A 26,248-nucleotide genomic window follows, 5' to 3' on the forward strand; every position below is an offset into this window, starting at 1 on the left:
TTAAGGGTATTGCAACTTCTTATTTATTAATATATAATAACAAAAATGATAAAGCTCGTATCTGCAGCTCTCTAGGTCTTTGTTATAAAGTCTTCGTCGCTTTGTCTGGACTGGCCGTGACCTTCAGCTCTGGGGTCTGGGCTAGGAAGATGTTCCAGTGGCCTGCATGGAAGAAGGCAGAAGAGAAGGGGCAGTGAGCGCGCGCGCATGCGCAGCAGGCGGTGACTGCCGGCCGGAAGTGCTCAGGGTGGGAAGAAGTGTGAGGGCTGCAATGTGGAGCCCACGGGGAGCCCAGAGGAACGCGGCCCCCTGGTACAGTGCTGGCACATGACCCTGTCCTCTGACAACTCGTGCTGGGGACTGGGCCGGCCTCCTGACACCTGTTGGCCATTCTCCCATCTGTGTCTCCCCCGACCCCCACCCCAAAGCCTCCCCTGGGCCCACCTTCCAGAGTGGCGCAGGGCAAATTGAGGGCGGCAGGAGGACCATGTTAGGAGGGCTTCTACGACAAACGCTGCAGTAGACAGAGCGTTGGCAGCACTGTTTCGGAGACTTGGACCCCCCTCCTATAGCCACGCCCCCCACCCCCACCCTGGAGACCAAATCCAGGCAGCTCTGCTTCAGCTTCCAGCTCCTGAACCGAGTTGGGAAATCTCTGGCCCAGACGCCCACTGGATTCCTGTTCTGGGAACTGACGTCTGTGGCCCACGGCCGCTCCCCCCCCCCCCCCCCCCCCCGCCTCCTGCCCAGCAGCTGGGAGCTCCCCGCCCCAGGCCCTGCTGCCCTCAGCCCCAGGGCCCACCTTCGTGGGTGCCGCTGAGCAGCCGGAAGTTCTGTGCCTCCTTCTGGAAGTCTTGTTTCCTGACTCTCTTGATCTGAATCAAGTGGAAGATCCCTGCGGGCAGAGACAAGCAGCAGGGTGGGCTCCACACAGGGCTGCCCAGCCACCTCTTCCCTGCCTCGGTTCGCGGCTGACCCCAAATCCTGTCGGTCTCTCCCTTCTGTCCTGCCACCCAGTGCCCCCTCTCCTCACCAGAGCCCCCGTTGTCCAGCCTCCCTTTCACTCACCCTGATCCAGCCACACTGCCCTGTCGGTCCCCGCCCAGGCCCCCTGTGGCCCTCTGTGACCCTGCTTCTATCACCAGCATTGTCTGCACCTGTGCTCGCCCTGCTCACCTGCCGCAGCACAGGGAGGGAGGGGCGGTGGGAAATGGAGCAGGCAGAGAGGAAAGGAGGAGGGGAGGAAGGAGGCCATCTGACTGCTCAAGCTTTTCTCTGGGCGTGGAGCATCTGATACAAACCAACAGGCGAGCTGCTTCAGACCCCAGAGACCAGCGAGTGTCAGAGCACAGAGCTCAGCCCGTGCCCCTGCCCCTGCCCGGGCCAGGAGGCCGAGCCTTCACAGACGCCTTCTACCACTGCCTTCCACTCCTGATGCTCCAGGTGCATTCCTACTCCTCCAGCCCACAGCTGGGACATCTTCCCTGGGGACCCACAGCTTCTGTCTGTGGTGGCACCTATTTCTCACGTGCCATCATTGGAACTATTCCTGCCACCCTCACCAGACTGAGAACCCCTGGAGGCCTCCCCTGTCTAGGCCCCCTAAGCCCGGCCCATAAAAGGCACGGAGAATCAATGAATTCCTGGATGAATGGACAATGGGACAAATGATATGTGGACCCAGGCTAGGCCAGGCCAAGGGGGAGCGAGATGCTAGCTGGACCCTCTGATGTTTGCATCTCCTGGGGAGCTGGCCACTGGCACCACACGTGGCACAGAGGCCCTTAGCACATAGGCTGGAGGCCGCACCAGCTGTTACCCACCAAGGTCCCCGGCCAGAAAGAACAGATGCAGCCAGCAAGGCCTCTGCTGGACAGGCCCTGCCTTCAAGAAAACTCAGAACTGGCCCTGGGAGTCAGAATGGGACCCCACAGAGGGAACAAACAACTCTGGTCCTGGACTGAGTTCCAGGAACCAGGGAAGGTCCAGTTGGGACCTCAAGGACCAGGATGTGGAAGAAACTCAGGCCAGTGACCCAGGGCTACATCACCGTGGCAGGCCTGAGGCACACGATGACATGGGGATGGGGCTTTCTGAACAGGCCTGCACCTCCCCGGGACACAAATACCGGGGAGCAGGTGATGGGTGAGGGTGCATCCTCACGCTGTCCTCTGTAAGGTGTGGTTGAAAGGACTGGGCCCCACGGCCCACAATCAGGAGCTACTCTGAGCATCATGGCTGTGCCCCCTGCCCTCTGAAGGGCTGTGCCAGGGCTGGGGGCAGCTGGCCCTGTGCAGCCCCACAGCAAAGCCTCTGCTCGCCGTGCAGCTGACCCCTCTCCGGGCTGAGCCAGCAGAGTGTTGGAAGTGGATGGCCAGTCTGGGAGTGGGAGTGGGCGTGTGTGCTGTCAGTGGCCAGAGGGCATCGGGGGCCTGCCATCCAGACCCCTGAGGTCCACTGCCCACATCTGTGCCTGGCGCTGGCCCCATGGTGGAGCCTCCGTGGCACAGCTTTCTGCGTCCCCCTGGTCTCTGCCTCCACTCCTGCGAGTGAGGGGCAGTGGTGCTCCCCACTGATGGCAGCCCCGGGGGGTGTCGCCCTGCAGAGGCTGAGGGGGACAGTTAGGCACTCTGCAGGGTCAGGAGGTGAGCGGTGGGGCTGGGCGCTGGTGACGGGATGGTGGAGACCAGCACTGGGAGAGTGACGAGTCTCTCAGCCTCACTTCCTTTCTGCTGGGCCTGGTGACGATGAGACTGGCCATGAACTACATCCTTGCATACCTCGGCCTCCCTCGGCCACTCCTCAAAAGCTTGAGGCAGTGCTGGGGATGGTGGGACCTGGGTTTGATTCTGTTTCTTGGTTTAAGCTGTGTGACTGTAAGTCAGTCATGTGCTCTCTGAGACTCTTATTTTCTTATCTGCAAAACGGGGACATTAAAACACGGCCTGTAGGTTTCTCATGAGAATCAAACGAGGCAGATTAAACGTGGTGCCTGCTGCGCACCAATCACGGAGCACAGGGCCCAGGAGCAGCGTCGGGGTTGGAGGCCGTCGCTGCCCGCCTGCCTGCCCGCCCACCCCTCTAAATCGCAGAGGGCCATCCTCCACGGAAGCCTTCCCTCCCAGAGAGCTGCTGCTGCTAAGCTGTGAGCCCTAAGGACGGGGCTAGGCCTAGCACCCTCTGTGGTCCCAGCACCTGCTGCGGGCAGGGGAGCGGAAGACACGCAGCCAGCAGCTAGCTGCCAGCGACTGATGGACTCTTAAGACTCAAAGCAACTGAAAGGGCTGCCTCGCGTTTCCCCAGCTGCTAGCAGAACCCTCACCCCTCCCACCCCCTCCCCTTGGAGCTCCCCCCCCCCCCGCCCCGCCCCGAGGCAGCAGGCAGGCTTGTGATAGCAGACAGTTCTTCCTCTCACTGGCTTGGAACCCGCTCCCTGCTGCTGTAACCAGCAGGTATGGCGGGAGAGGCAGGGGCTGGACCCACGCCACCACGTCTAACCCTCCAAATGCCCTCGCCCCCAGCGAATGGAAGAGAAGACAGAGGCCCAGAGACGCGGAGAAAATGCCCAAGGCCACACAGCTAAGAAGAAGCAGAGCCAGAATTCAAGCTGGCGGCGCTGGGCCCCCAGCCCAGGTCTGCCAGGTCCCAAAGGCCCTACTTGCTGCCTGACCCTTACGGTCACTGAGATCACGGCTGCTCCCTCTGCCTGGGCCAGCCCTTCAGCGCCGTGAGGCCGGCAGTGCTGTCCCTGAGTCTTCCGTCCTCCGGGCTGAACCGCGTCACTCTCTTCGTCCATCCTCCTACGACAGGGGGCAGGGCAGAGCAGGGACAGAGCCGCATCTGACGCCACAAGACAAGGGCTCTAGCTCCCGTCCTCCACTTACTGGCTGTGTGGCCTTGGGCCAGGCACTTCACCTCTCTGAGCCTCAGTCTCCTCATCTGTAAAATGGGGACAGTCATTCCTAACTCTCAGGATCGTGGAGGGTCCAACGAGACGGCGCAGGGGAAGCACTCTGGGGGCTCTCAGTGCTGCCCACATTGCCTGTCACCGTCGCCATCACCATGGCTCCCTCTTCCACTCCCCCCGCCCCCAGCCAAGCCCCTCCAACGTGCCCCTGAGCACTAAGGCAACTTAAAGGGTTGAGTCTGGATCATGGCTTCCTGTTTTGCCCTATGCGGGGAGTCTACTATTTTTTTTAATACAACAAGTGCCACAAAGCCAAACTCCCGGCAATTCTTGTGTCAGGGAGAACCCCTCCCAACCTTCAGCTTGTAACACGGGCAGCCTATCACACAAGTCCAGTTTCTCAATGAGAAGTGTACTGTGATATCGACTTGGCTTACAGTGGCAGGCGCAGCCATTCAGAAAGGGGGAGGTGAGACCAGCCGCTGCCCTCCCGCTTAGGGGATGCTCTGAAACCCCTCCCCCCTGGGGAGATGGCCCTTCCCGGGGCAGAGATCCCACCACCCAACCAGCAGCCTATTCAATTCTATCAGCGCAGGCTGTGCAATGACCCCTTCCCCCAGGAGAGGGAGCACTTCCAGGCCTTGGCACAGCAGCCTCATCAGAAGCAACAGAATCCCAGACTGAAATTGTTGCCTGCATTGGCGTCAGAGACTCCTACACCTGGAGGGGCGGCCAGAGGCGCCTGGTCCCTAAGGCCCCTGTGGGGTCGCAGCCCAGGAAGGGGGTGTGGCCAGCACTCACCTTTCACCAGCCTCCAGAGGTAGATGTCCACCTGGTCCGAGGCCTCGTGCTCCAGGGCGAAGCGCTGCAGGCTGTCTGGGCTCGGGGAGATGGCTGTATGGACGAGGACCCGGCCCGGCGTCTTGGGACACCTGCTGAACCTGACGTCGCTGTGGCCAGGGTCTGCCTTGTCCTCTGGGAGAAACAAGTAGCTCATGAGGACTCAGTCTACACCGGCTGCCCCTCTTGACAGTCCATGTGTTCTGAATGACACGATCCGGACTCCATGTGCGCCCAGAGCCTGTGAGTGTGTTACTGTCACACCGGGCGGGGCCCTGCATGCACCGGTCGGTCCTCAAGTGCAGCTGCGAGAGCCCGGAGCCCCCTCCCCCCAGCACCCCTCTGCACCTGGGCAAATCTTGCAGCACTTCCCGGCCACCTTCTCGGGACGACCGCAGGGGTACTCAGTGGGGCAGGTCACACGCTGGCAGTCCTGGTGGCCATCCTGACAGGTGCACAGGATGCAGGGCAGGGGACCGAAGGAGCGGAAGGCCGGGTGCCATACCTCCCCGTGGGAGTAGGTCTTCCCGCCATGCACGCAGGCTGGCAGGGGGAGGAGAGGAGGGCAGGTCTCAGCCCCCTCTCCCGGCACCTGGGACTGGGCCAAGCCCAGCAGGAGCCTCTGGATAGGGAGGGACCTGCCCCGGCCTGGCAGGTCCCTCTCCCTCCACTGCCTTTTACAGTGACCCATCTGTAAAAGGGGAGCTGGGACTCAGTGCCCCCAGCTCCTCTTCCTCCACTGGTCAGGCGGCCCTGCAGCAAGGCTCCTGGGCGCCCCCTCTGCGGCCATGGCTGCCCACCAGCATCAACCCCCCACCCCACCCCCACCGCCCTGCTCGGCTCCCTCCTTCCTCCATCAAACAGTTGCCCTTAGCCCTGCCTAGTATGAAAGCTCCGTCTCCTCACGTCTGTCTCCCGCCCCTCAGTCCCATCTTCCCTGGGCCCCGGCACAGGTGGCCCCGCTGCAGGACTGCCTGTGTCTCGGCTCTCAGTCTCGGGGTCCTGCACACCTGAGCGCCTTCAGTTCCCACGTCCCAGAGTCCACAGGCTCGTGGCCACGTTGGGACTGGGGAACCGCTGAACTGCGCGGGTGGCCATCGGGGCTCCCCCTCCCTGCCTCCCAGATGGCAGCAGAGCCCAGTCCCCACCTTTCTTATGCTTCTCCTTTAGCACAATCTTGACGGTGGTGCTGCCTGCCCCCTTCGGTCGGAAGTGTCGCGGGAGGAAGCCCAGAGGGGGGCTGAGGCCCGTGGTGGGGGCCGGGGTGCCTGGGCCTCTCTTTCTCGCGCCATCCCCCGCACACGGGTCCTGAGACTGTCTCTGCAAGTGGTGGGAAGGCGCAGACCACTGAGTGAGCGCGACAGGCTGGTGGCCGAGCAGCAGGAGGCCTGGCGGTGGACACCTGTGTGACTTCCCAGGGAGGAGGGCACGCCTAGGGACAGGGAGAGCTGGAGGGGGACCTGGAGACCCAGCCTCTTGGGCCTTGGGGCTGGGGGGGGGGGCACACAGGATGCTGTGGTGCTAATCTGGGACACGGAACTGATCAGGGCTATTTAAGAGCACACAGTGACGACGACACAGACACGGGGACAGGCATCTGAGGACCCCACAGACAGGAAGACCCAGGGACAAGAGCCCCTCCCCTGTGCTGCAGGTCTCAGCAGGGGCTGGGGGTGGGGCTGGCAGTGACAGCAAATGTGTACGCTGAGGGCAGCCGCCTGGGGCAGGAGCTGCACACAGGTCAGTGTCTGAGGGTCAGGGCAGCCCTAGGCCATGGGAGAGGAACAGGCTGGTTGGTGGCCAAAAGCAGGGCCAGCTTCCTCCCTTGCTGATCCAACGTCAGCACATCTGTCCCGCGGCCACTCCTGCCCTGTTCTCTGATGGCCTGGAGTGAGCCCACGAGGGCTTCCACAGTGGACAGCATCCCAGGCTTTCCAGCGGGCCCAGCGGAATCTCCCAGGTGAAGCTCTCCCAATACTGCAGAGATGAGAAGGAACTGGGAGCTCGAGCCCAGAGTGTGGCCTGCCCTAGTCAGCAGGTGTCTGACCCTTGGCTGCCTCCAGGGAGAGGGCAGGCCTGCAGGGCAGGTGCCACCCCCCACAAGGCATGATGGGCCCACAGCCCTGAGGCAGCCCTGGGAAGGGGAGTCCAGTCTCCAGCCCCCCAGGGTCCAGGGTCGCGCTGTTCCCATGGCAGCAGCACAGAGAACACACAGGGCCTCAGGGGGCCAGCCCGCTCTTCCCTCACATGGGGTGGGACAGCCACAGAGGGGCCAGAGAGAGAGACTGGGACCACGGAGCCTCAGGACCCGGTGCAGGGCCTGTGTCCTTGAGAGGCCGTTCCTGGGGCACCGCGTTCCCGGCAGCAGCTGAATGGATGATAGGCGCAGCCAGACGCAGGCCGCGTGGAGGAGCGTCCAGGAGGCCGTCTTGGGCCTGCGCCTGCCCTGCCTGGTGCATCAGCCAGGACGGGGGCCGTGGCGGGAGGCTAGGGGGAGGGGTGGCTTAGGCAGTAGACCCAGGCGCAGGCGTGAGATGAGGACCTCAAGCATTGCCCCCACCCCCAAGCAGGGAAGCCGGCGCTCACCGCTCCATGGTGGGATAACTCCGCAGAGGCGTCCTCAGCTGGCTGCTCACTCGCCCCATCTGCAGACGCGAGTGGAGGCGGGGTTGGGCTCAGGCCCCTCAGCCTTGCTGGCTGCGACCTTGAGGCCACCCCGTCCCCTACAGCAGGGCCCGTTGCCCTCGGTGGGGACTTATTCCCACTATAGCCTCCCTCCCTTCATCCTAGTTGGTCAACAAAGTCCCTGCCACTGGGGTGCTGCCTCAGTTTCCCCATACCGACCTCATGGTCACTATCAGGACTGAGCCGCTTGGTTGGGCCACAGCATCTTGCTTAGCCCTTAGGTAAAGGTCTCCTCTCTGGGACGCTGAGCCATGCCCCTCAGCGCCTCCATGGATAGTGCGAGGGAGGGCCCAGAATCCCATCGCTGGGGTCTCCACACCCCACCCAGGGCCCTGCCCTCCTGGACCCAGCCCCCTGGGAACCAGCACACAGAAGCCACCAAGCCCTGCGGCTGATGCCCCAAGCAGGCTTCTGTCCCCCTAGGCCTTGCAAGAACCCAAACTTAGCCCATCCACTGGTCATGCCAGGGGCCACCCTCATACCACCGTGGAGTCAGCCAAAAGACCCAAGACTAAGCTGACATCACCAGACTCCTGGTCCAATATGCCTTCCAAAACTCCAACATCGGACGGTGTGACCCATGCAGAGCATTCCCCTGGGCCTGCCTCCTCCAGGAAGCTTTCCTTGACTGCCCCAACCCACAGAGACCAGAACCGCCGCTTCATCCGGCTCAAGCCACGTCTTCCCGTCACCAGCCCATTCCTGGGTTCTGCTTGACAGATGTGCTCTGAGCCCCAGGGAACGCAGTCTGGGACCTGCCTTCCTCAGACCCCCCTCAGGTGCCACTTTGGGTCCTGTCAGCCTCATTTGATGGCAAGGACTCAGTGCACTCGTCACAGGCACTGCCACAGTGCCCTCCACATGGCCGCAGCTCCCAGCCCCTCTCCTCCCGCCTCCCCCCTTCCTGCTGCTCCCAGGGCTACGAGCACCCACGCATGCATGCACAATAGGTGGTGAGGCAGGTGTGAGGGAACTAACTCCCTGGGGTGCACTTTTGATCAGCAGGAGGTAGTGGCCAAATTCTCTCCTCCCTCTCTCCCGCCCCCAGGCTGTTCTGAGAAGCCCAAGGCCACGGAGAGCCAACCAGCAGCACTTGGTGTTGCTTCTCTCTCCTTCCCCGACCCTCCCCCCATTCCTGCTCCCTGTGACTGCAATTAAAAAGAAAGAGTGGCACATCAGCTGCCACCACAGGCCTGGAGGAAGGAACGGTGTACACCATGCTGGCTATCCCCCAGGGCCACCCTGGCTCACATCGCTGGCAGAGCACAGGAGTGGGCACCATCAGTGTTAGGGCCAGACGCACCTGTGCAGGCCTGGCAGCAGGAGTCCGGCAGCAGGAGGGGAGTGGGGCAGCCGGGCTCGGGGCAGGTGGTGAGGCCGCAGTAGATCTGGCCCTCCTGACAAACAGAGCACATGGGCTGGGAAATGAGGTCTGATGAGGACCAGCCTTGGGGGCTAGGCCCATCCCCTTCCCTGGGAGCGAATGGCTAAGGGGTCTCCCCTGAGGCTGGGAGGGGAGGGAGCAGCAGGGGGCCTGCAACACCCCACTCAGGAAGCTCAGGAGGGTGTGGGAGCCCAGAGAAGGGTCGCCTGCACCCCTTCCCTCCAGGCCCCACCATGCTCGCCATGCCGGCTACCGGGACGCCGGCGGGAGGCCTTACGGTGCAGCTGCACACGACACACTGGTTGGGCAGTCGGGCAGGGAACAGCTCGTGGGCACTGAAGATCTCTCCGTGCTGGTACGTGGTCCCGTTGTGCTGGCAGGACTTTGGGGCAGCCCGGAGCCCAGAGGGTGTGTGGGGTTCTGCAGATGGGGAGAGCCAGGCAGAAGAGGAAGGTGAGGTATATGCCGGATGGAGCTGGCCGTGTTTCCGCAGACTTTGCCCCTTAGCCTTCTTGGTGTTTTAACTTAGCTCTGGCCTTGACCCTCCGCAACCAGCTGAGAGGTTGGCACTGACACGCCGTCTGACCGCTTCACTCCCTTCCACCGCCCGTGTCTGAGCTGGGCTGATGCGAGCAAGAGGGGAAGGCTGGAAGCCGCAGTCCCCACGGGCCTGACTCAGTTCATTGTCCACCCAAGCAGCATCCACAGAGCACCTCCTAGTGCCAGGCACTGCTGCGGGTGCTGCGGATACAGCAGGGAACGAAACAGAGTCCCTGTCCTCACCAAGCTGCGTTCCAGTGCAGTCGGCTGGGAGCATCCCTCTGCTGTCCCGGCGCTGCATGCCAACTGTCACTCATGGGCCACGGCCTGCCAGTGAGTCAGTCCCGAGAGAAGCCCCTCCATCATCAGGAAGCCCACCCTCAGTGGCTTCTTCGTGAGCAGGGACACTGCCCTGCAGCGCCACGCTAGGCACCAGAGTGGATGAGCAGTAGGGCTTAGGCCCTGCCATCAAGAATCTCGCAAACCCCTTGGGTGCCTGCAGTGTGAGGTGGGCCAGGGTGGGCACAGGCCCCCCATGTGCTGTATAGGATGGTCCAGGAATACTTTTGAAAGGGGCCCAGGCTATGCTAAGTCTTGCAGACCAGGTATAGCCAAGCAGGCAATGGGACAAGGGAAGGGGAGAGGCAGGGTGATGGGCATCTGAGGGCAGAGGAGGGTCCCAAAGTCAGCAAGGAGGGGTAAGAAGCCCTGGAGCAAGCTTTGGACACACAGGGGAAGCACAATGATGTTGGGAACCCAGAGCCAGGAATCTCTGTGACCCAAGCCAGAGCCAAGGTCAGGTCTCCGCTGGGCTCCCAGTGAGAGAACATGAACCCATCGACACCCGTGCATGTACCAGGGAGCCCCGGCTCCAGCGCCTGGGGCTGAGACCCAAATCCGAGTCCCTCTGTCACCACCTCCTTGATGCATCCTTCCACACTGATTCTTCTTTCAACATCGCCCCGGCTTCTGAGCTGGCCTCCCCTGGCTGCCCCTCAGTGGCCTCTTGGTTAGGCCAGCTGCTCCTCAGACCTTCTCTCTCTCTCTCTCTCTCTCTCTCTCTCTCTCTCTCTCTCTCTCTCACCTCCCTTCCCTGGAATCCCAGGCTCAGGGGTCTTTGGAAGCTTCAAATCATGGAGTCACAGCTATTCAGTGTAGGGAGGCAGAGACCCTGAATCTGCACTGGAGGGGATCTTGGAAGACAGGCACCCACACTCCTGGTCCCCCCACCCCCAGCCCCAGGGGCTTCCAGCTCTGGCCAGAGACAGGTGCCCAAGCATGGCAGTCCACAGGCCACACACACCCCTGTCCCATCAGCTACTTCACAGCTTCTCCCCACCGCTCCCCGCCCCATTCTGGCTGTGCACATCTATCTACTTAAGACTGACAAGTTGGCTGCTCCTCCAGCCCTGAGCGCGCCTGTTGGGTAGAGACAGCCTCTCTCCTAATAGAGCCTCAATCAGCAGGAGGCCAGCATTGGGCAGGACACCAAGGTCATTGGGCAAGGGAGAGGCTACTTACCAACACACCTGGGACAGCACTGCTGCGGCTCCGTCACAGGCTGGGGGCAGTGGACAGGCGGGCAGTGGAGGCGGTAACAGTTCACATGGGCACTCTGAGGGCAACACAGGGATCAGTCCTGCTTCCCAACAGCCCCCTTGCCTCCCACCTGCACCTGTCCTCTCCCCAAACCCTACCGGGCCTGGGAACTCTGCACTTGCTCTGAGCCTGTGATGAGATTAAAAATGGCAACCACGAGGTGCCTGGTTCCTCCCCTTCCCCCTGCCCGCGAAGGGGGTCTCCCTTGGCTCACCCACTTGTGGCCCTCCCCACCTTGGAGGGGGTGTCCTGTCTACTGATTTGCTCAGGTGTTGCAGAAATACCCGTGAAAGCCCCAAGTGGCTCCAACACTGATCTTGGGGCCTCATGCCAGTGTACCTGGGAGCTTTGTTCTTTTACAGAGCAATGATCAGGACAAGAACGCCACCCATGGTGACCAGGATAGGACAAGACTTAAAAAGCTGGCATAAGGAAGACCTGGGGCCTTGTGACCCCACTCCCTGAGTCTCTAGGAGGTTTGTGGGTGACCCTAGACAATGCCTTTGGAGTGTGGTGCAACAGAGAAGGATAGGCCCACTTTTCTGAGTACAGCCAATGAGAGAGAACAGGGCAGAGTACACAGACGCAGAGCTGAGCGCAAACAGAGAGGGGATGCTCCAGGCACAGTCCATCAGCCCCTCCTAGGCCTTCCCCCAGCCCACTCTGTCCTCTGGGACAAGCTCACCAGCAGCCAGCATCGGGGCGACCCCAGAATTCCAATGCATTGTCAGCACAGGGCCCCGCTACAAGGGAGCACCTGCTACCATGGAGGGACGCCAAGTGGTGAATGAGAGCAAGGGGAGGAAGTCAGAGGCGTCTCTGAGATGAATGGAGCCTGTGTCGTCCGAAACCTTGATGGTGGCAAAGTTTGTTTCCAGCCCACTGGCCCCCACCACCCAGTTCCTTCCCACCCTGCTCTGACCACAGGAGGTCTCCCAGAGGCAGCCTAGTGCCCCACGCCAGGCCTACTGGGGTCACGGCAAGGGCTCACCGAGCTGAGCACATCACAGAGGCTGCAGAATGGGTCTGCGCTCCCCCAGCGCTGTCCAGAGGCCCAGCACCTATGGGTGCTTAGGAAGTGGGGGGGTGAACTGGGCCCTCCTATGCGACACCCAGGGGGAGTGAGGGACAGGGTTGCCTGAAGACAGAATTCTCTCACGCAGGCCATGGAGGAGCTGCGGATGGGGAGCAAGATAGAGATGAGGGTGGGGATGGCCAGGCACACGGTGAAGCCGGGGCAGCCCAGCAGGATCTCAGGAAAGGTCCTGCTATGGTTTATTGAGTGACTAGTAGGCAGGGGGTTTATTTTCTAAATGATGATCTCCCTCTATCTTGTCAACTACCCTGGAGGCGGGTCCCACTCTGCTGAAATGATCTTAGGATCACATGGCACTGGGGGTCAGGGCCCTCACACTACCCTCCAGGCTGAGCTGGGCTCATCATTCAACAACACCTGCTCCGTATGCCTCGGCGCCAGGCCCTGTCCCGAGCACGGCAAGGCGCAGCCTTGGGCACCACCCACCAGGTTTCTGTCCTCAAGAAACTCACATCCTAGCAACGGGAGAGTGACCATAAAACAACAAATGAGTAGAGATGGGCCAATTCCGGATGTTGGACTCCTGACATCCACAAAGCAGGCTGTTGTGACTGCCTTAACAGGAGCCGGCTACTGGGGGAGTCCTCGTAATGGGGGGTCACTTGTGAACAGGGAGGATCAGGTGCAGAGGACCTGGGCAGTGGGCGGTAGGGCCATGGGGCTGCAGCGGAGAGGGCAGGGAGGCGGTGAAGCCGCAGAGCCAGGCAGGAGTCAGCCCAGGCAGGCCACCCGCAGGGAACAGGAGCTGGAGGGTTTGAGGAGCAGAACCACGCGATCCATTCTAGGTTCAGAAAAGATGGCCACTGTGAGGGGCGTGGGTGCAGGGGAGCAGGGAGGCCCATCAGGAAGTCCAGGTGGCTCAGGTGACAGACTGAGGGGATGCAGTCATGACGGCGGGGAAGGGAAGGACTTGGGACACTGCAGATGACGGCAGCAGGCCCTTGGGTTGAGGACGCTGTGTGTGTGGGAACTCCGGGGCGTGAGACGTGGGCCTGGCCAGGCACTGCATCTGGAATGTTCTGTGATGCTTCCTTCCCCTTCTCTGGTGGTATGTCATCCGTTCTTTCTGAAAAGGCTGACCCCAGATGTGCTCGGGAGAAACCAAGGGGGTGAGGAGGTTCCCATAGGTGTCCCAGTCCTGGCTGGGGCCAACACAGTGGAAACTGGGGAACCACAGGCCAAGACCCCAGGAGGAGTGGGCAGGTGCAGGCTGTCCCGCCCCTCTCCACCTCCCAGGTCTCCTCAGGAGCTGGTTTCTGCTCCAACCCCAGACGCTTCTCAAGGCTGCTCTTGGCTGGGTGCAGGGTGAGCTGGGCTGGCTCCAGCTGGACACCAGCTACCCACTTTCCTCATGTACCAGCACCCACACCACAGAAGCTGGGGTTGTCCACACTGCACCCTGGGTGCCTAAGCTAAGGCCAAGGGCTTTTCATGCCTCTTAAGCCACTGCCCCCTCTCTCATCCCTCCCATCTTCCTACCTCTGGACCCACGGAGGTCTCCTTCAGACCACCTGGCTGATTGTACAGGCCCCCGTGAGGGTGCTGGGGGCAGTGGCGTGGGAGGTGGTGACAGAGCCATGGTCTCCGCCCCAGGGAGTCTCAGTAAGCATCGTGCTGGGGACAAGTGAGGATCCAGCTGGACCTGTTCTCAGGCTCAGTCTAGGAGGGGCCATCAGTCACTGATAGCCACAGACAGCTGGACCCTGGAATCCCAGCCAGGAGACAGGGACAGGGAGACACTACCTCCAGGCAGGGTCATTCATCCACGGGGTTGTGGGTCAGTGATGGCAGGGGAACAGGGAATCCAGAGGAAGGAGTGGAGGGAAGAGGCTGGCGGGAGCGCGAGCTGGCAAGGAGGCTGGGATGAGAGACCCAGCAGGTGGGACCTCCCTGGGAGGGGCACGCTGGCCATCAGCTCCTATAAAGGCACCCTGGTAACAGAGTGACCGCTGACAGCACAACTCCACGGGGCCTGGCTCCAGAGTGCCCAGTCGCCCAGGCTCCCCCCTTTCAGGAGTGATTCTCCGGAGGTTTTCCCAGATATACCTGACACAGGTGGCCAGAGGAACCTACCTCAGAGCAGGTGCAGCGCAGGCAGTACATCAGGCCTTGGGGCTCCAGGTAGGGGTGCCAGCTCTCCCCGGGGGAATAGCGCTTCCCGTGGAAAAGGCAGAACATGTCAGGGCCTGGCAAAGCAACCCGTGCTCCGTTAGTCCCGGGGTGCTCCAGTGCTGGGGGGGCGTTCTCCCTGCCCGAGCTCCTGTGGCTCAGCACAAGCCATGTGCCCAGACAAGGGTTTGTTGAATTAAATGAGATGGAAATACAAGGCTCATATTGACTGTCTTCTCTGTATGTAAGTTATGTAGATCATTCACATTACTGGTTTTTAAATTTTTATCTATTTGAGAGGAGAGAGATTGATTTTCTTCCATTGGCTGGTTCACTCCTCAAATGCCTGCAAAAACCAGGGCTGGGCCAGGCTGAAGTCAGCAGCTCAGTCGAGGCCTCCCATGTGGGTGGCAAGGGCCCAGCTGTCTGAGCTGTCACCCGCTGCTGCCCAGGGAGCACATTAGCAGGTAGCTGGAATGAAAAGCAAGCAAGCGGGCAATCACACCCAGGCACTCGGGATGAAGACACAGGCATCCCAAGCAGTGATGGCTTAGCCTTTAGGCCTGCATGAGCAGTATCATTTTGGGGATTAGATCATGTTTGCAAGGTGAGTAGCCTGCTCAGTTCCTGACATCTGGTTGAACACCATTACTAAGACAATTACAGAAACAATCACAAAGACACTGCAAAGTGGACATCCTGATCTTCTGGAATAGCTTTGGGATTGTTACCACAATTACGAGAAAACCAAAGCTCACAGAGACCAAGTTAACTGGAACGCAGGCTGTGAGCTCCTCTGAGCTCACCCCAGCACCTCTGGCTTCTGACCTCAGCCTCTCGGGCCACACTTCCCAGTCCCTGGGCCCACGTGGCCTAAACTGTATGTTGCCTTTCCCTCCTCCTGGCTTTCCAGGGTTGAGCATCCTGGCGACACGGGCTCTCACCCCTCCGGATCCCATGCTCTCTGACATTTGCACCCACCGAATCCTTGGGCAGTCACAGCAGGGCCCAGCAGGGGCGGGGCGCACCTACAATGCACCGGCCCCGGGCCGACAGCTCCAGGGAACAGAAAGGAGCTCCTTGACCATCCCAACCATGAGAAAGTTTTCTTTTTAAGAAGCAGAAATGGGTCTCCCTCTGTCTCCTCCCATTGCTCCCACTCTGCCCTCGTGGGCCTCCAGGGACAAGGACCTGAGAGGTCTGAGGACTGCAGGGACACACCAAGTGCCCCCAGCGTGGAGGAGCTGTCACACAGCAGATCCCGCTCCCTGCAAGCCGGCTGGCCCGTATCAAATGAGCTGTGTTTATCTCTCAGCCTCCACTGGCAGAGGGTGGAACACAGGCCCAGCTGGGGTGCCGGTCAGAGCCAGCCCAACTCTCTAAGGAGTGAATAATGTCTTTCTTCCTTGGTCCCCTCCCCCTTGCAGGGAGGGGCCATTGCGACACCGCCACCACCTTAGGTCTTGGGCTGTTGCTGAAGACAGCCTGTCCTACCTTCTTTGGGGCGGCCCTGAAGCCCTGGCCCCCGTGCCAGTTGGCAGCCCGTCCGGCTCACCGCCTGCTCAGAGCATGAAGCCAGGGAGTCTCAGCCAATTCCTGGGCCAGGAGCCCTCCCCCGCCCCCACCAGGCGACCTGGCAGAGGCTGAGAATGTGGGGGGCCTGGCAGGAGGCCTCTAGTGGCCACAGTCCCCTCCCCACCATGCCCTCCAAGGTGAGAGGCGCAAGGATCCGTGGCACTGCCTGGAGGTGAGTGCCCAAGGCCAAGCCAAAACCAGGCGGGAGGAGGAACTGCCAGGCGGCAGACAGCCTCGGTTCCTGCAGCCCTGGCGCTGTACCTGGCCCTTGTGCACGGTTGGTGGAAGGAGTGCTAGCTCCTTGAGCTGCAAATTCACTGTGTGGCCTTGGGGACTATCCTTTCTGCCCTTCTCTGAGCCTCCCCTTTGCAAACTAAGGGGGAGGGCAAGTTATGATCTCTTCAAAGGCTTCCTACATACATAGGTTACAAAACCAGGACTTTGAGGTGCTGAGAGTCCCCAGTTCTAGCTTGCTAAGGTTCAAGAATGAGAATTCCACATTCCTAAGAGCCTCTATTTCATCGGACCGGAAGCTTCTAGAATTGGATGGTGTTGTGTGTGTGGTTCTAAGATCTGATAATCCCAAGACTCCACGACTCGTGGATGTGTGGATGGCCCCAGCTGTGCTGGCTCCTGGGCTCCAGGGTCCGTGCAGTGAGCCTCCAGCAGCCTCTGGGGCTAGGCTGAGTGACGTGGGGGGTGGGGGGTGACTCCTGTCTCCCTCCCTTTGTCTTCAGTGGCCTGCTCTGCTTCTCCTCCCACTCTGCCACCCCTTGTCCCACCATCCATGTCTCCCTCCATCCCTCAGAAGCCCAGGGTCCTGCTCTCAGGACCTTGGGAAATCAGGTAGACTGGAGTTCTGAACATGGACTTGGCTTTTATGAGCAGTCTGAATTTAGACAAATTACTTAACCCTTTCAGGTCTCTGTTTCCACTTCTGTTAAATAGGTCTAGTGACAATCTCTACCAGTCAAGAATCAAGTTGGATAATGCACATAAAATGCTTAGTGCCTGACACATACTAGATGCTCAATTAGAAGGAAAAAAAAGACCAAAAAACCCAGATCTGGGCACTGACTTGGAGCTTCCTTAATAATCTATTTCTCATGGTATTTCTCTTACTCCCAGAATTCCATGTGGCAGTGCCCAGGGTCCTATTACTGAACACTGTCTTACCCAGTATGGGTACCTCTCCCAGGGCTTACATAGAGGGGCACCAGCCCTCATTCCTGGGGCTCCCTGCACACATCTAGTCCTACTTGCGACCCAGACCAGGTTCCATCAATCCCACCGTGTACCCGCCAAGTCCCCAACCAGGATGTGAGATGCCAGCAGTTCAGACAGCTGGGGGAGAGAACGGGAAGGTGAGAGCAGGCTGGTAAGAGAGAGCGGCAGAGGCTCAGGAAGGCAGGCAGGAGAGCCATGGAAATGCTGTCCACGAGGAGTCACATGGCCAGGTCTGCAGTTAGGATAGTCACTGTCACCACAGGCATGGAGAATTGACACCAAGGGCAGAGAGACCAGAGACAGGCTGATGTGGTCACAACACTGGGCCCAGACCAGTGGCCAGGATCAGGAGAGAAGCAGCACGAACAGCAAAAGTACAGCTCCAAGAAATGCTTCGTGGGCACAGCAGGAAGCCTTTGGAGCAGGCTGGATAGGAGAACCGGCTAGGCTATGGGCGGAGGGTGAAGGCACAGTGGGGAGGTCGGAGAATTGGAGCTTAAACAGGTGAATGTGGTGGCCCTGTTTCCAGCCTCCCTCCTCCTCGCCGACCGTCTCCTTGCTCCACCTCTCATCCCAGGCCCCTCCACACAGGCCGGTTCCCTAGCCTGCAGCACCTGGCCCCATCTCCAGCATTTGACAAACTTCCGGTCCTACAGAAGTCGGAGGCCACGCCCTCCTTCCGGTGCGGCCGGGGCACATCCGGGCCGCTGCCTTCCCTCAGAACTCAGTTCCGACCTCTATCGCGTTCTCGCCACAGTGGGTCGGAAGTACTTGTTAAGTTGGTTTGTCTTCCTCACTAAGCCGTGAGCCTCTCAGAGCAAGAACTGATCTCGCTGGGTTTTGTGCTTGATGTGAGGTGCTAGAGGAGAAGCTGACCGGCGGTCCCGGCTACCAGGCCTCTTCACTGCGCAAGGGCGAGCCAGCTCCCCTTCAGCACGCTAGCCCTGGCCAACCAACAGCAACCGGTCTCTGACCTTCCCTAACCAGCTGCCGACCATCTGAACTCCCAAACCACGTGCCAAGCCAAACAACAACATGTGGCAGAAAGGTCGGCAGCTGGGGCAGCTAGGGGAGGAGCGGTTCCATGATCCTCAGGTGGAAGTCAGAATTTCCAGACTGTTCCCAACCAACGTCATTCCCGAAGTCTGACTTGAAGCTTTCACGCTATGACGAAGGCCGGTAGAGGGGTCAGGTAGGCGTGAGCTGTGTGGAAGGGAATCCATTCAAGAGGAAGCAGAAAAGGCAGCCAGAAAGAAGCTTCTGGGCTGGAGAGAGGCTGGCCAAAGCCCTGAGAATGGAGAGACGTTGAGAATTGTGGCTGGCTTGTCCCCAGCCTGCAGGAACTCAGCAAAACTGGGTGAGCCAGGCTGCTCAGGAATGTGAGAAGGTTTACATCTCTTGCCTCACGCCCACACAGCCTCTCTTCTCCTCTCTCTCTCCCTCTCTATTTATTTATAGTCTCCTCTTCACACAAACAAACTTGCTCTGCTCGGAGACATAAGCTGTGCTCTGGGCCCTGGCACCCAAAGTGGGAGGCCTCTTAAGGGAATCAGTGGCTGAGCTGTGCAACCCAGGCAAAGGGACCGCTCTTCCCTGAACTTGACCCCTTGCAGGCTGGCATGTGGCAGCGGTACAGGAGCACAGAGGGGCCTCAGAGGAGGGGGCTGTCAGACCAGGAAAGGCGACTGTGTCACCTGCTAAGTGGCAGGGCATGGGAGGGATGGCTTCTGTGATGCCTGGGACATCTTGTACTTGGATTTGTAGCATCTCAGAGAGCGAAGATCTCAGAGATGATGTCCAGTCCCCTGGTCTTAAGTAGCTGGAAACTGAGTCCCAGAAAGGGAGCAAGACTTGCCCAAGGTTACTGGCTCCTGCCAGCACCAACTGCAATGTCAGTCTTCACCTGCGAGGATGGTCACAGGGAGGCCCACCCCTAAGGGACAGGACTAGAAGCAATGGCTTTAGCTTGCAAAAAGAAGGATTCAGCTGAGCTATAAGGAGGAACCCCTGAGCATGAGAACAGGTAACAGAAGGTGGCCATGGAACAGCCCTCTTGGGGATAGGGCCCTGCCCACAGGCAGGGGAAAACCTCAAATGATCTCTGCACAGCACCTCCCAGGGGCACCACCCTCACCTGGTCCAAGGGATTCTTCAGGGATCCAAGGGATTCAAGCTCCCTCTCTTGGAGCCCGGCGCCGGGGCCGGCGGCTGGGGGAACTTGAGAGGCCAGTCCTGACAACAGGTGCAACAGCTGGAGCGGCTGCACAGCTGTTGCTCCGGCTTGGGCTCCGGCTCCTACGCCTGCAAGCCAGGGAGTGAGGCAGAGACCTCTACTGGTGGAAGAAGGGAGTTGCAGGCCAGCCCAGTTGGAGAGGCAGACAGGGGCCTGCTGAGCAGGACTTCAGGCCTTCTCCCAGGTGTCCCCCAGTGCCTGATGCGCATCTAGACAGCCGAATTCAACCTAAGCTGGCCACAGGGCAGGGTCTTCCTGATGGATACCCACTGTCACAGGACCCCGAGCACTCCTGTCTGGCAGGGCAGCAGAGCACACACCATTCCCCGACTCACTTGTCCAAAGGTCAGGGTGGTCAGAATCAAGGCCACAGCGTCTTTGGATCTTATAGACTTAGAATCACAGCTATTAAAGTCGACTGCTCCTTGGGGATCATCCATATGTGTGCACCCATTGCACTGTACAGACACGGGCAACCTGCTCTGCTTGCAGTGGGGATTGGTGGCAGAGGTGGGGCTAGAGCCCATTCCAGGTGTGCCCTCTGCAACACATCACACCAAAGGGAGCCCCCTCCCTGCCTCAGGCTCACTCCTAGGATCTGGGATTCCATCACTATCAATTCCCATAAGTCACAAAACCCTTGAGGCAATGCAGAGGGATCAAGGTTTTCACTTGGCAAATGACTCCCTTTGGGGAGGAAGAGAAAGCGGAAGCAAGCCAGACATGTAACAGGGGCAAGTAGTAAGGGAAAAGCACAAAAGAGAGGCACTGGCGAAGGGAATGCACTGGAGAGGGAGTGAAGTCAGCTCCTCGCCCCACAGTGGGGAGGGGCGTTCAGAGCAGCCAACATCACTCATGTTTGTGGCTTAGCCTGGCACTGGGGTCAGTACCAGTCAGTGGCCAGGTCAGGGACCCAGCATGGGTAAGGGCTCAAGCCTGGGGGTGGAATCGGGGTCCAATCTGTGGTCAGAATTGTAAGATTAGGGCTCAGCCTCTGGCTGGAGTTGAAACTCGGTCTGGATTGGAATTGGGGCTCAGGCTACAGCTGGAAGCAGAGCCTGTAAGAGAACCACCTTGGCCTGAAGAGCCTTGTTCTGTAACTGGGGAGCAGGCAGCCCCCACGTGCCCCCGAGGCCTGGCTCCTCCAGAGGCTGGCTCCACACAGACCAGATTTCTCCCTGCTGGCACCACTTTGGAAGGCATCTAAGAAGTCACCAGGAGACTGAAGTCACTGAAAGGAAGACCAGGGCCTTCACAGGAGGCCTTCAGAAAGGATCCTGGCACAGGACTCTTTCTAGATGCAAAGATTTTCCATGCAAGACAAAATGAGGCTCAGAGAAGGGAAGGGACTTGTCCTGATTCACATGGCCAACAAGGGACACACCGGGGTCCAGGATCCAGGTCTCTGTTCTGTTCTTTAATCAATTTACTGTGTGACCTGTGGCAAGTCACTGCCCTTTCTGGGCTTCAGTTGAACTGCAAAGATCAAGAAATTGATGGCAGAAGCGGAGCAGCTGCAAAGGCGAATCTTCCAGCTCTGACATCTTAGACTGACTTTTAACACTGCCCGCCGAGCATCAGTCCTCCTCACTGTAACTCGGCGAGTCCACCCCAGGTGTGCCCTAAGCAGGGTGTGAAGGGCTGGCAGAATATGAGGCAGAGAGGTACAGCCGGGACATGAGCCGTCCTGCACCTGGGACTGAGTCTAGACCATCTTTCCAAGAGGCATCAGGGCAAGGCCATCTGGGGGAAAGCTTGAGGGCCAAGGACACGGTGCCAAGTGGAAGGGCGGCAGGCATGGAGGACGTCCTGTGCTCAGCCTCTCTTAAGAAACAACAGGCAGGTGTTAGGAGGAAACCCCCCTGGGGTTCCAGGAGGAAGAGGAGACATTCAACACATTGCCTCCTTTCAGCCTCCTAAGAGCCCTTCAGGCTCCGTGTTAGAATCTTCCTGGGGCAGAGAAGGACACTGAGGCTCAGGGCAGTTGTGACTTAACCAAGACTCACACAGCGACAGGGGCCAGAGCCAGGACTTGAACCCACCACTGGGCTCTTTCCACTGCTCTCTCCTACAGTACAGACTCCTCTCAGTCTCATGCTGCTGGCAGGGCACAGCTGATCGGACCGACGTGCAGCCTGCTGGCACAGGACTGAAACAAAACCCAGCAACGCTGGCTCCAGAAAGGTCCGTGCCACACAGAAAGATCTGGAAGGAGGAACTGCGCTGTGCAGCAGAAAGAGCATGGGGGGTCTGGGAGGTGGGGGTCTGCCCTGTGTGGCCCAGCAGCAAGCCCCCCCCCCCGGCCCCTTTTTGGCTTTTGTTTCTTAGCAGGTGGTTCAGGGTTTGACCTAAGCTCTTTCCTTGTCATTGGGAGCATCTCTGGCGTGGTTTCCCATCCTCGGGGCATTCCGGGAGCCTGGCAGGGGCAGGAAGGGGGCCCGCCAGCCCGCTGAGGGGCAGCAAGGAACCTGAGCTTCAGGGAGATTCCAGGACCTGCTGGAGGTGACATTGCGTCTAAGTGGAGAAGCCTGAGTTAGGGACCCAATCCTTTCTCAGCAGCTACCCTGCACCCATTTGCTCCAATGTAAACTTCGCGACAGCCCTCAGACTTTTACTGCCATGTGACAGATGAGGAAACTGAGGCTCGCACACCCACCTCCCGCCAGCCAGCGGGGGTGCGGTGGGGCTGGGTGCTGTCCAGCCCCAGGGCTCCATCACGCGCCTGCTGCTCCCCAAGTCTCCCATTCTACACATCAGAGTTCCTTCCAGATCCTGCGCAGCAGGGGAAAGCAGAGGCTCCGGGACCAGGGGGTCCTGGCTTCGCATGGCTCCCTCGCTCTAGCAATGCGAGCACGCTCCTTCCCCTTCCTCGGCCCGAGCTTTCTCACCTGAGTGTAATGAGGATCGAAAAGCAGAAAAAAAGAAAAAAGAAAGACACCCAGGACAGCCTCCTTAGCTCTTTCCTTCGCAGGGGCGTCCACAGACACTCCGCACTCATCACACCCCTTACCTGCAGCCACACGCACCCGGCGCCCTCCTAGGACAGCCCTCGGCCTCCAGCGCCCAGCGTGCTCAAGTCCATGGCTGCAGCCCCCTCAAGTTTCTCCCCTAAGTTCCCCCCGCCCCCTTCCCCGGACTCACCGGGCCGTCCTGGTCGCTCAGAAGTCTCCAACCCTGCCGGCACAGGTGCTGCCTAGATGGCCGTCAGAACGGCCCGGGGGAGTCCCAGGTCCCGGGCTCGCCCGCAGCCCTCCCTGCCCACCCAGCCTCCGCCTCTACTCACGGGCTCGAGCCTGGGAGTCCAGGGGGAACCAGAGCAGCGCGAGTCCCAGCAGGGAGGGCAGCACCCTCACCTCGGGAACCATCCTTCCTGGCCCGGGGTCGGGGCGTCGGCAGACAGCGAGGGGAGACTGCCGAGGCAGAGCAGGGGCGCTGAGAGCACGGTGGAGAGAGCCCCCCGAGCCGGGAGGCAGAGGGGCGCGGAGGCGGAGGACCGTCCGGCCGGAGCGGACGCAGCAGGCGGCTGGAGAAGGTGCGAGGGAGCCGAGGCGGCGGCAGAGCGGCGAGCGCGGGGGTCTGCGGGGCGCGCCGCGCGGGACTGGCGCCCCCGCTCCCGGGGCTCGGGGTCGCGCGGCGGGACGGCGGCGGCGCGGCGGCCGCGGGGGAGGCTGAGCGCGGGCCGGCTGTGCACGCCCAGGGCGCCAGGCGCCGCGCTCGGGCGCATTTGTACTTTGCCGCGGGAAGCCGGCAGTCCGGCCTGGCGCTGGCGCGGCGCTGGCGCCTCCTCTTAGGGCACGGCGGACTCGGTGGATTGGCCACCCGAGACGCAGGCCCACTCTGCCCCCTCCTCTCTCGTGCCGGGCTCCCGGACGCACGCTCCAGGCGCGGCGCCGAGGGGAGGCCCGGGGGCTGCGGAGGGGGAAGGGGCCACCGGGCCGTGCGTGGGGCTTAACCCCTGACTCCCCGCGACGCCCCGAGTGCAGAGGGCGGGGCCCGGCGCAGCCTGCAGGTGGGATGGGGGGCGGTGCCCGGCTCGCGGTGGGGCAGGGGGCTGCGGGGACCGCGCCAGCCTGGGGCACCGCGCGCTGGGAGCTAGGCATCTGGATGGAATCAGGGCACTTGCCGCGCCTCCTGCGGTTGGTGGGCGAGGCCGCACAGTCTGTCCCCAGCTCCAAAACGGGGGCATTCGCGACGTGCGATCTTTCTCATCTTCCCGCGGTTGTTGCAAAGATGAGATAATGGACATCGAAGCACTCACACAGCACAGAGAAGGGGGCACGATTCCAGGTCGTGGACTGGCCATTGGCCGGCCATGTCTCCCCGCTGTCCGTCGCCCCCTCACGCCCAGGTGAAAGCCAGGCCAGGGAGTCCTTTGCCACCCCCTAGAAGTCTTCCCCTCCTGCTCCTTTGCTCCGCGGGGGGGAGGCTTGCACCTGCCTGGGAGTAATGGCCACCGGTTCTGTGGTGAGAGCTGGTTGTCTTTCCCACCAGAGGACAGGGCCCTGACGCCACCACCTCCCGCCTCCCCGCCCCAGAGCTGGTGCTCCAGACCTTGTGTTCAACAAGTGCTTGAATCAACAGGACGCTGGGAGTGAGAGTTACCATTCTGTCCAGACCAGAACCGCCCAAACTCCGAGAGCAAGAGGGCGGTCATTGTCCCACCCGCTCTGTCCCTAACTTGCTGGGCCCCTTTGGGGACCTCGACTTCCTGCCCAACTTCTCTTGGACAGAGCTCCTGGACACTCCTGTGGGTGTTCAGAGTGGGGGGACATTGGAGGCCTAAGAGGTGAGAAGGGGCTGTCAGCCACATTGTGCTTCGGCAGGGAGTCCGATTTCCAGGCTTAGCCACTCTGCCTGGCTGTCTTTACAGGCATCGGCACCCCATTCCACTGCGGTGCCTCCACCCTCCCAACACCGCCAGAACAGAAGGAAGAGTCCACGATCCTGGAGACAGCCCTTCCCCAGAGCACTCAGAATCCTCCACACGTGATCCACTCCCCACCTTTCAGGTTTAATCACTTCCAGTCAATCCAGCCAGTCTCTCTCCCTTGACTATGCAATATTTATTTTAACAAAAAGTGAGAGATATGTGTGTCATCATGCTTCCCTTTTTGCCTTGGCTTCCAGGGAGCTCAGGTTTAACACAGTGCTTAATTCTGTAAACAGTCACATCCCAAGGGGCTGGGACAGAGCTTCTTTCCTTTCTCCATCTTGGCTTAAGAGGTGGATTAAGATTGCTACTCCCTGGGGCCGACATTGTGGCATAGCAGGTTAAGTCCCAGCCTCAGACACAATTATCCCTTATGAGTGCCCATTCGAGTCCCAGGTGCTCCACTTCCTGTCCAGCTCCCTGCTAATGTGGCCTGGGAAAGCAGCAGAAGATGGCCCATGTATTTGGGCCCCCTGCAGTGCAAGGCTGTCCTCATTGCTTACTGGAACCTTCCCCACAGCCTTGTAACAGATGTGCCCTGGGTCAGGCTGCCCCAGTCTGTTCTCACACCTGTCACGGAACCATGCCAGTCATTTCTACTGACAAATCTGATCAAATCACTTCTCCACTCAGAACCCTTTATTGCCTGTCCTATCGCTTACAGATTAAAACCCAGAAATTTCAGCATTGGCTTCAGGAGCATGCACACATTGCCTGCTGTCTACCCTGGCCACCTACCCTCCGCCAGGGCCAGCTGCTAGCCTCTTTAGGGTGGCTAGGCGAGCTCCCACTTCCTGATCTTTCTTGTGTTTCACCCTGCTCGGGCCACCTTTCTCCTCCTCCACTCCTTTTGTCTTTTGAGAGTTCTACGGAGATTTGAGGCAGGGAACCCTTTTGCTATCCTTCCACCTGTCCAGCCCTGGGCCCTGCAGCCCTCCCGACCCGGGGCTCTGCCTACAGAGGACCTGAGCTTTTTCTTTGGCCCTGCCTGCTGCTGCACATGCTCTCTCTCTGCCTGGAATGCTCTCCTGTGCCTGGCAAGCCCGCTGATCTTCCAGGGGTCAAGGGAATCACTCCCTCCTTGCGTCATGTAACAGGGATTCAGGGCCAGCTCTGGATCGGGCACTGCACTGGGTGCTGGGGACACAGTGACAAATAAGACAAACACTGCTGCTTCGGCCCAGGCTTTCTCTGATGGTCTCCGAGAGTGCCAGCCGCACACGCCTGTGTATGTTTCTTGTCTCTCTTGATCTTCCAATGAAGCCACCAGGATGCAATCATGGGGCTGCACTCAATGGCTTCTGAAAGGCCCCTCTACACAGTAGGGAGATTGAGGCTGCACATTTTCCATGCTCATGAAATTTCTCTCTTTTTTAAAAAAGGATTTATTTATTTATTTGCAAGGCAGAATTACAGAGAGGTGTGGTGGGGGGAGGGGAGAGAGAGAGAGAGAGAAAGAGAGAGAGAGTCAGTCTTCCATCTGCTGGTTCACTCTCCAAGCAGTCGAAAGGCCAGAGCTGGGCCGATCTGAAGCCAGGAGCCAGGACCTGGGCCATCTTCTACTGCTTTCCCAGGCCATAGCAGAGAGCTGGGTCAGAAGTGGAGCAGCCGGGTCTCAAACTGGCTTCCATATGGGATGCTGGCACTGTGGGCGGTGGCCTCACCTGCTACACCACAGCACCAGCCTGAGGGCCGCTCAGACCATACCCAAACCCTGGCACCAGGGTAGCCTTGTCCGTCTCTCTCTTATGGCCCTTAGCACATTGTATTACCCATTGGGTTGGCGTCACCTGCTCTCCTTGAGGGGACGCACAACTGTTTGTCTACTGTCAGCACGCAGCTTTGTCCATAAGGCTAAAAGAAAGCTTGGTGAATAATATCTTCATTCCTTCAAGCACTCCTCCTTTGACATGTTAAAAACAAATCAAAGGTAATTAATTAATTAATCTGACAGCTCCTTTAAATAAAGATGTTCCTCCTATTGTGTATAAGTTGGACCCGTCTTTAAAGTGTCAGTTGTCACCCCTGTTCAGGACATGACTGAGTAAAGACAGTGACTGCTGTCCCTGGGAGCCATGCAGGACCCCACAGACCCCAAACTGCAGATGCACAAAGCCACTACA

General features: G+C 59.9%; 1 protein-coding gene across 6 annotated transcripts; it reads right to left on the minus strand.

Moving 5' to 3' along the window:
* On the minus strand, positions 1-23,102 carry CHRDL2 (chordin like 2). Of its 6 annotated transcripts, XM_089311580.1 has the most exons (13): positions 22,479-23,102; positions 14,125-14,237; positions 10,878-10,971; positions 9,094-9,236; positions 8,736-8,829; positions 7,334-7,392; positions 5,896-6,067; positions 5,096-5,290; positions 4,709-4,882; positions 3,885-3,939; positions 803-895; positions 445-514; positions 1-162 (listed from the first exon to the last, which is right to left on the minus strand). In XM_089311580.1, the coding sequence occupies exons 1-13, from the start codon at positions 22,558-22,560 to the stop codon at positions 142-144; spliced, it is 1,365 nt and encodes a 454-aa protein (XP_089167706.1). In that variant the 5' UTR covers positions 22,561-23,102; the 3' UTR covers positions 1-141. The 6 variants fall into 6 exon arrangements, 5 of the variants coding, with proteins under 5 accessions (XP_089167706.1, XP_089167699.1, XP_002708740.3 ...); XR_016218996.1 differs by lacking the exons at positions 445-514; positions 3,885-3,939 and adding an exon at positions 3,677-3,800; XM_089311573.1 differs by lacking the exon at positions 3,885-3,939.
* Between the last annotated feature and the right edge of the window lie 3,146 nt (positions 23,103-26,248).

Source organism: Oryctolagus cuniculus, chromosome 1 (assembly GCF_051225735.1).
Source record: "Oryctolagus cuniculus isolate XC-2025 breed Fujian yellow rabbit chromosome 1, ASM5122573v1, whole genome shotgun sequence".
Lineage (NCBI taxonomy): Eukaryota > Metazoa > Chordata > Mammalia > Lagomorpha > Leporidae > Oryctolagus > Oryctolagus cuniculus.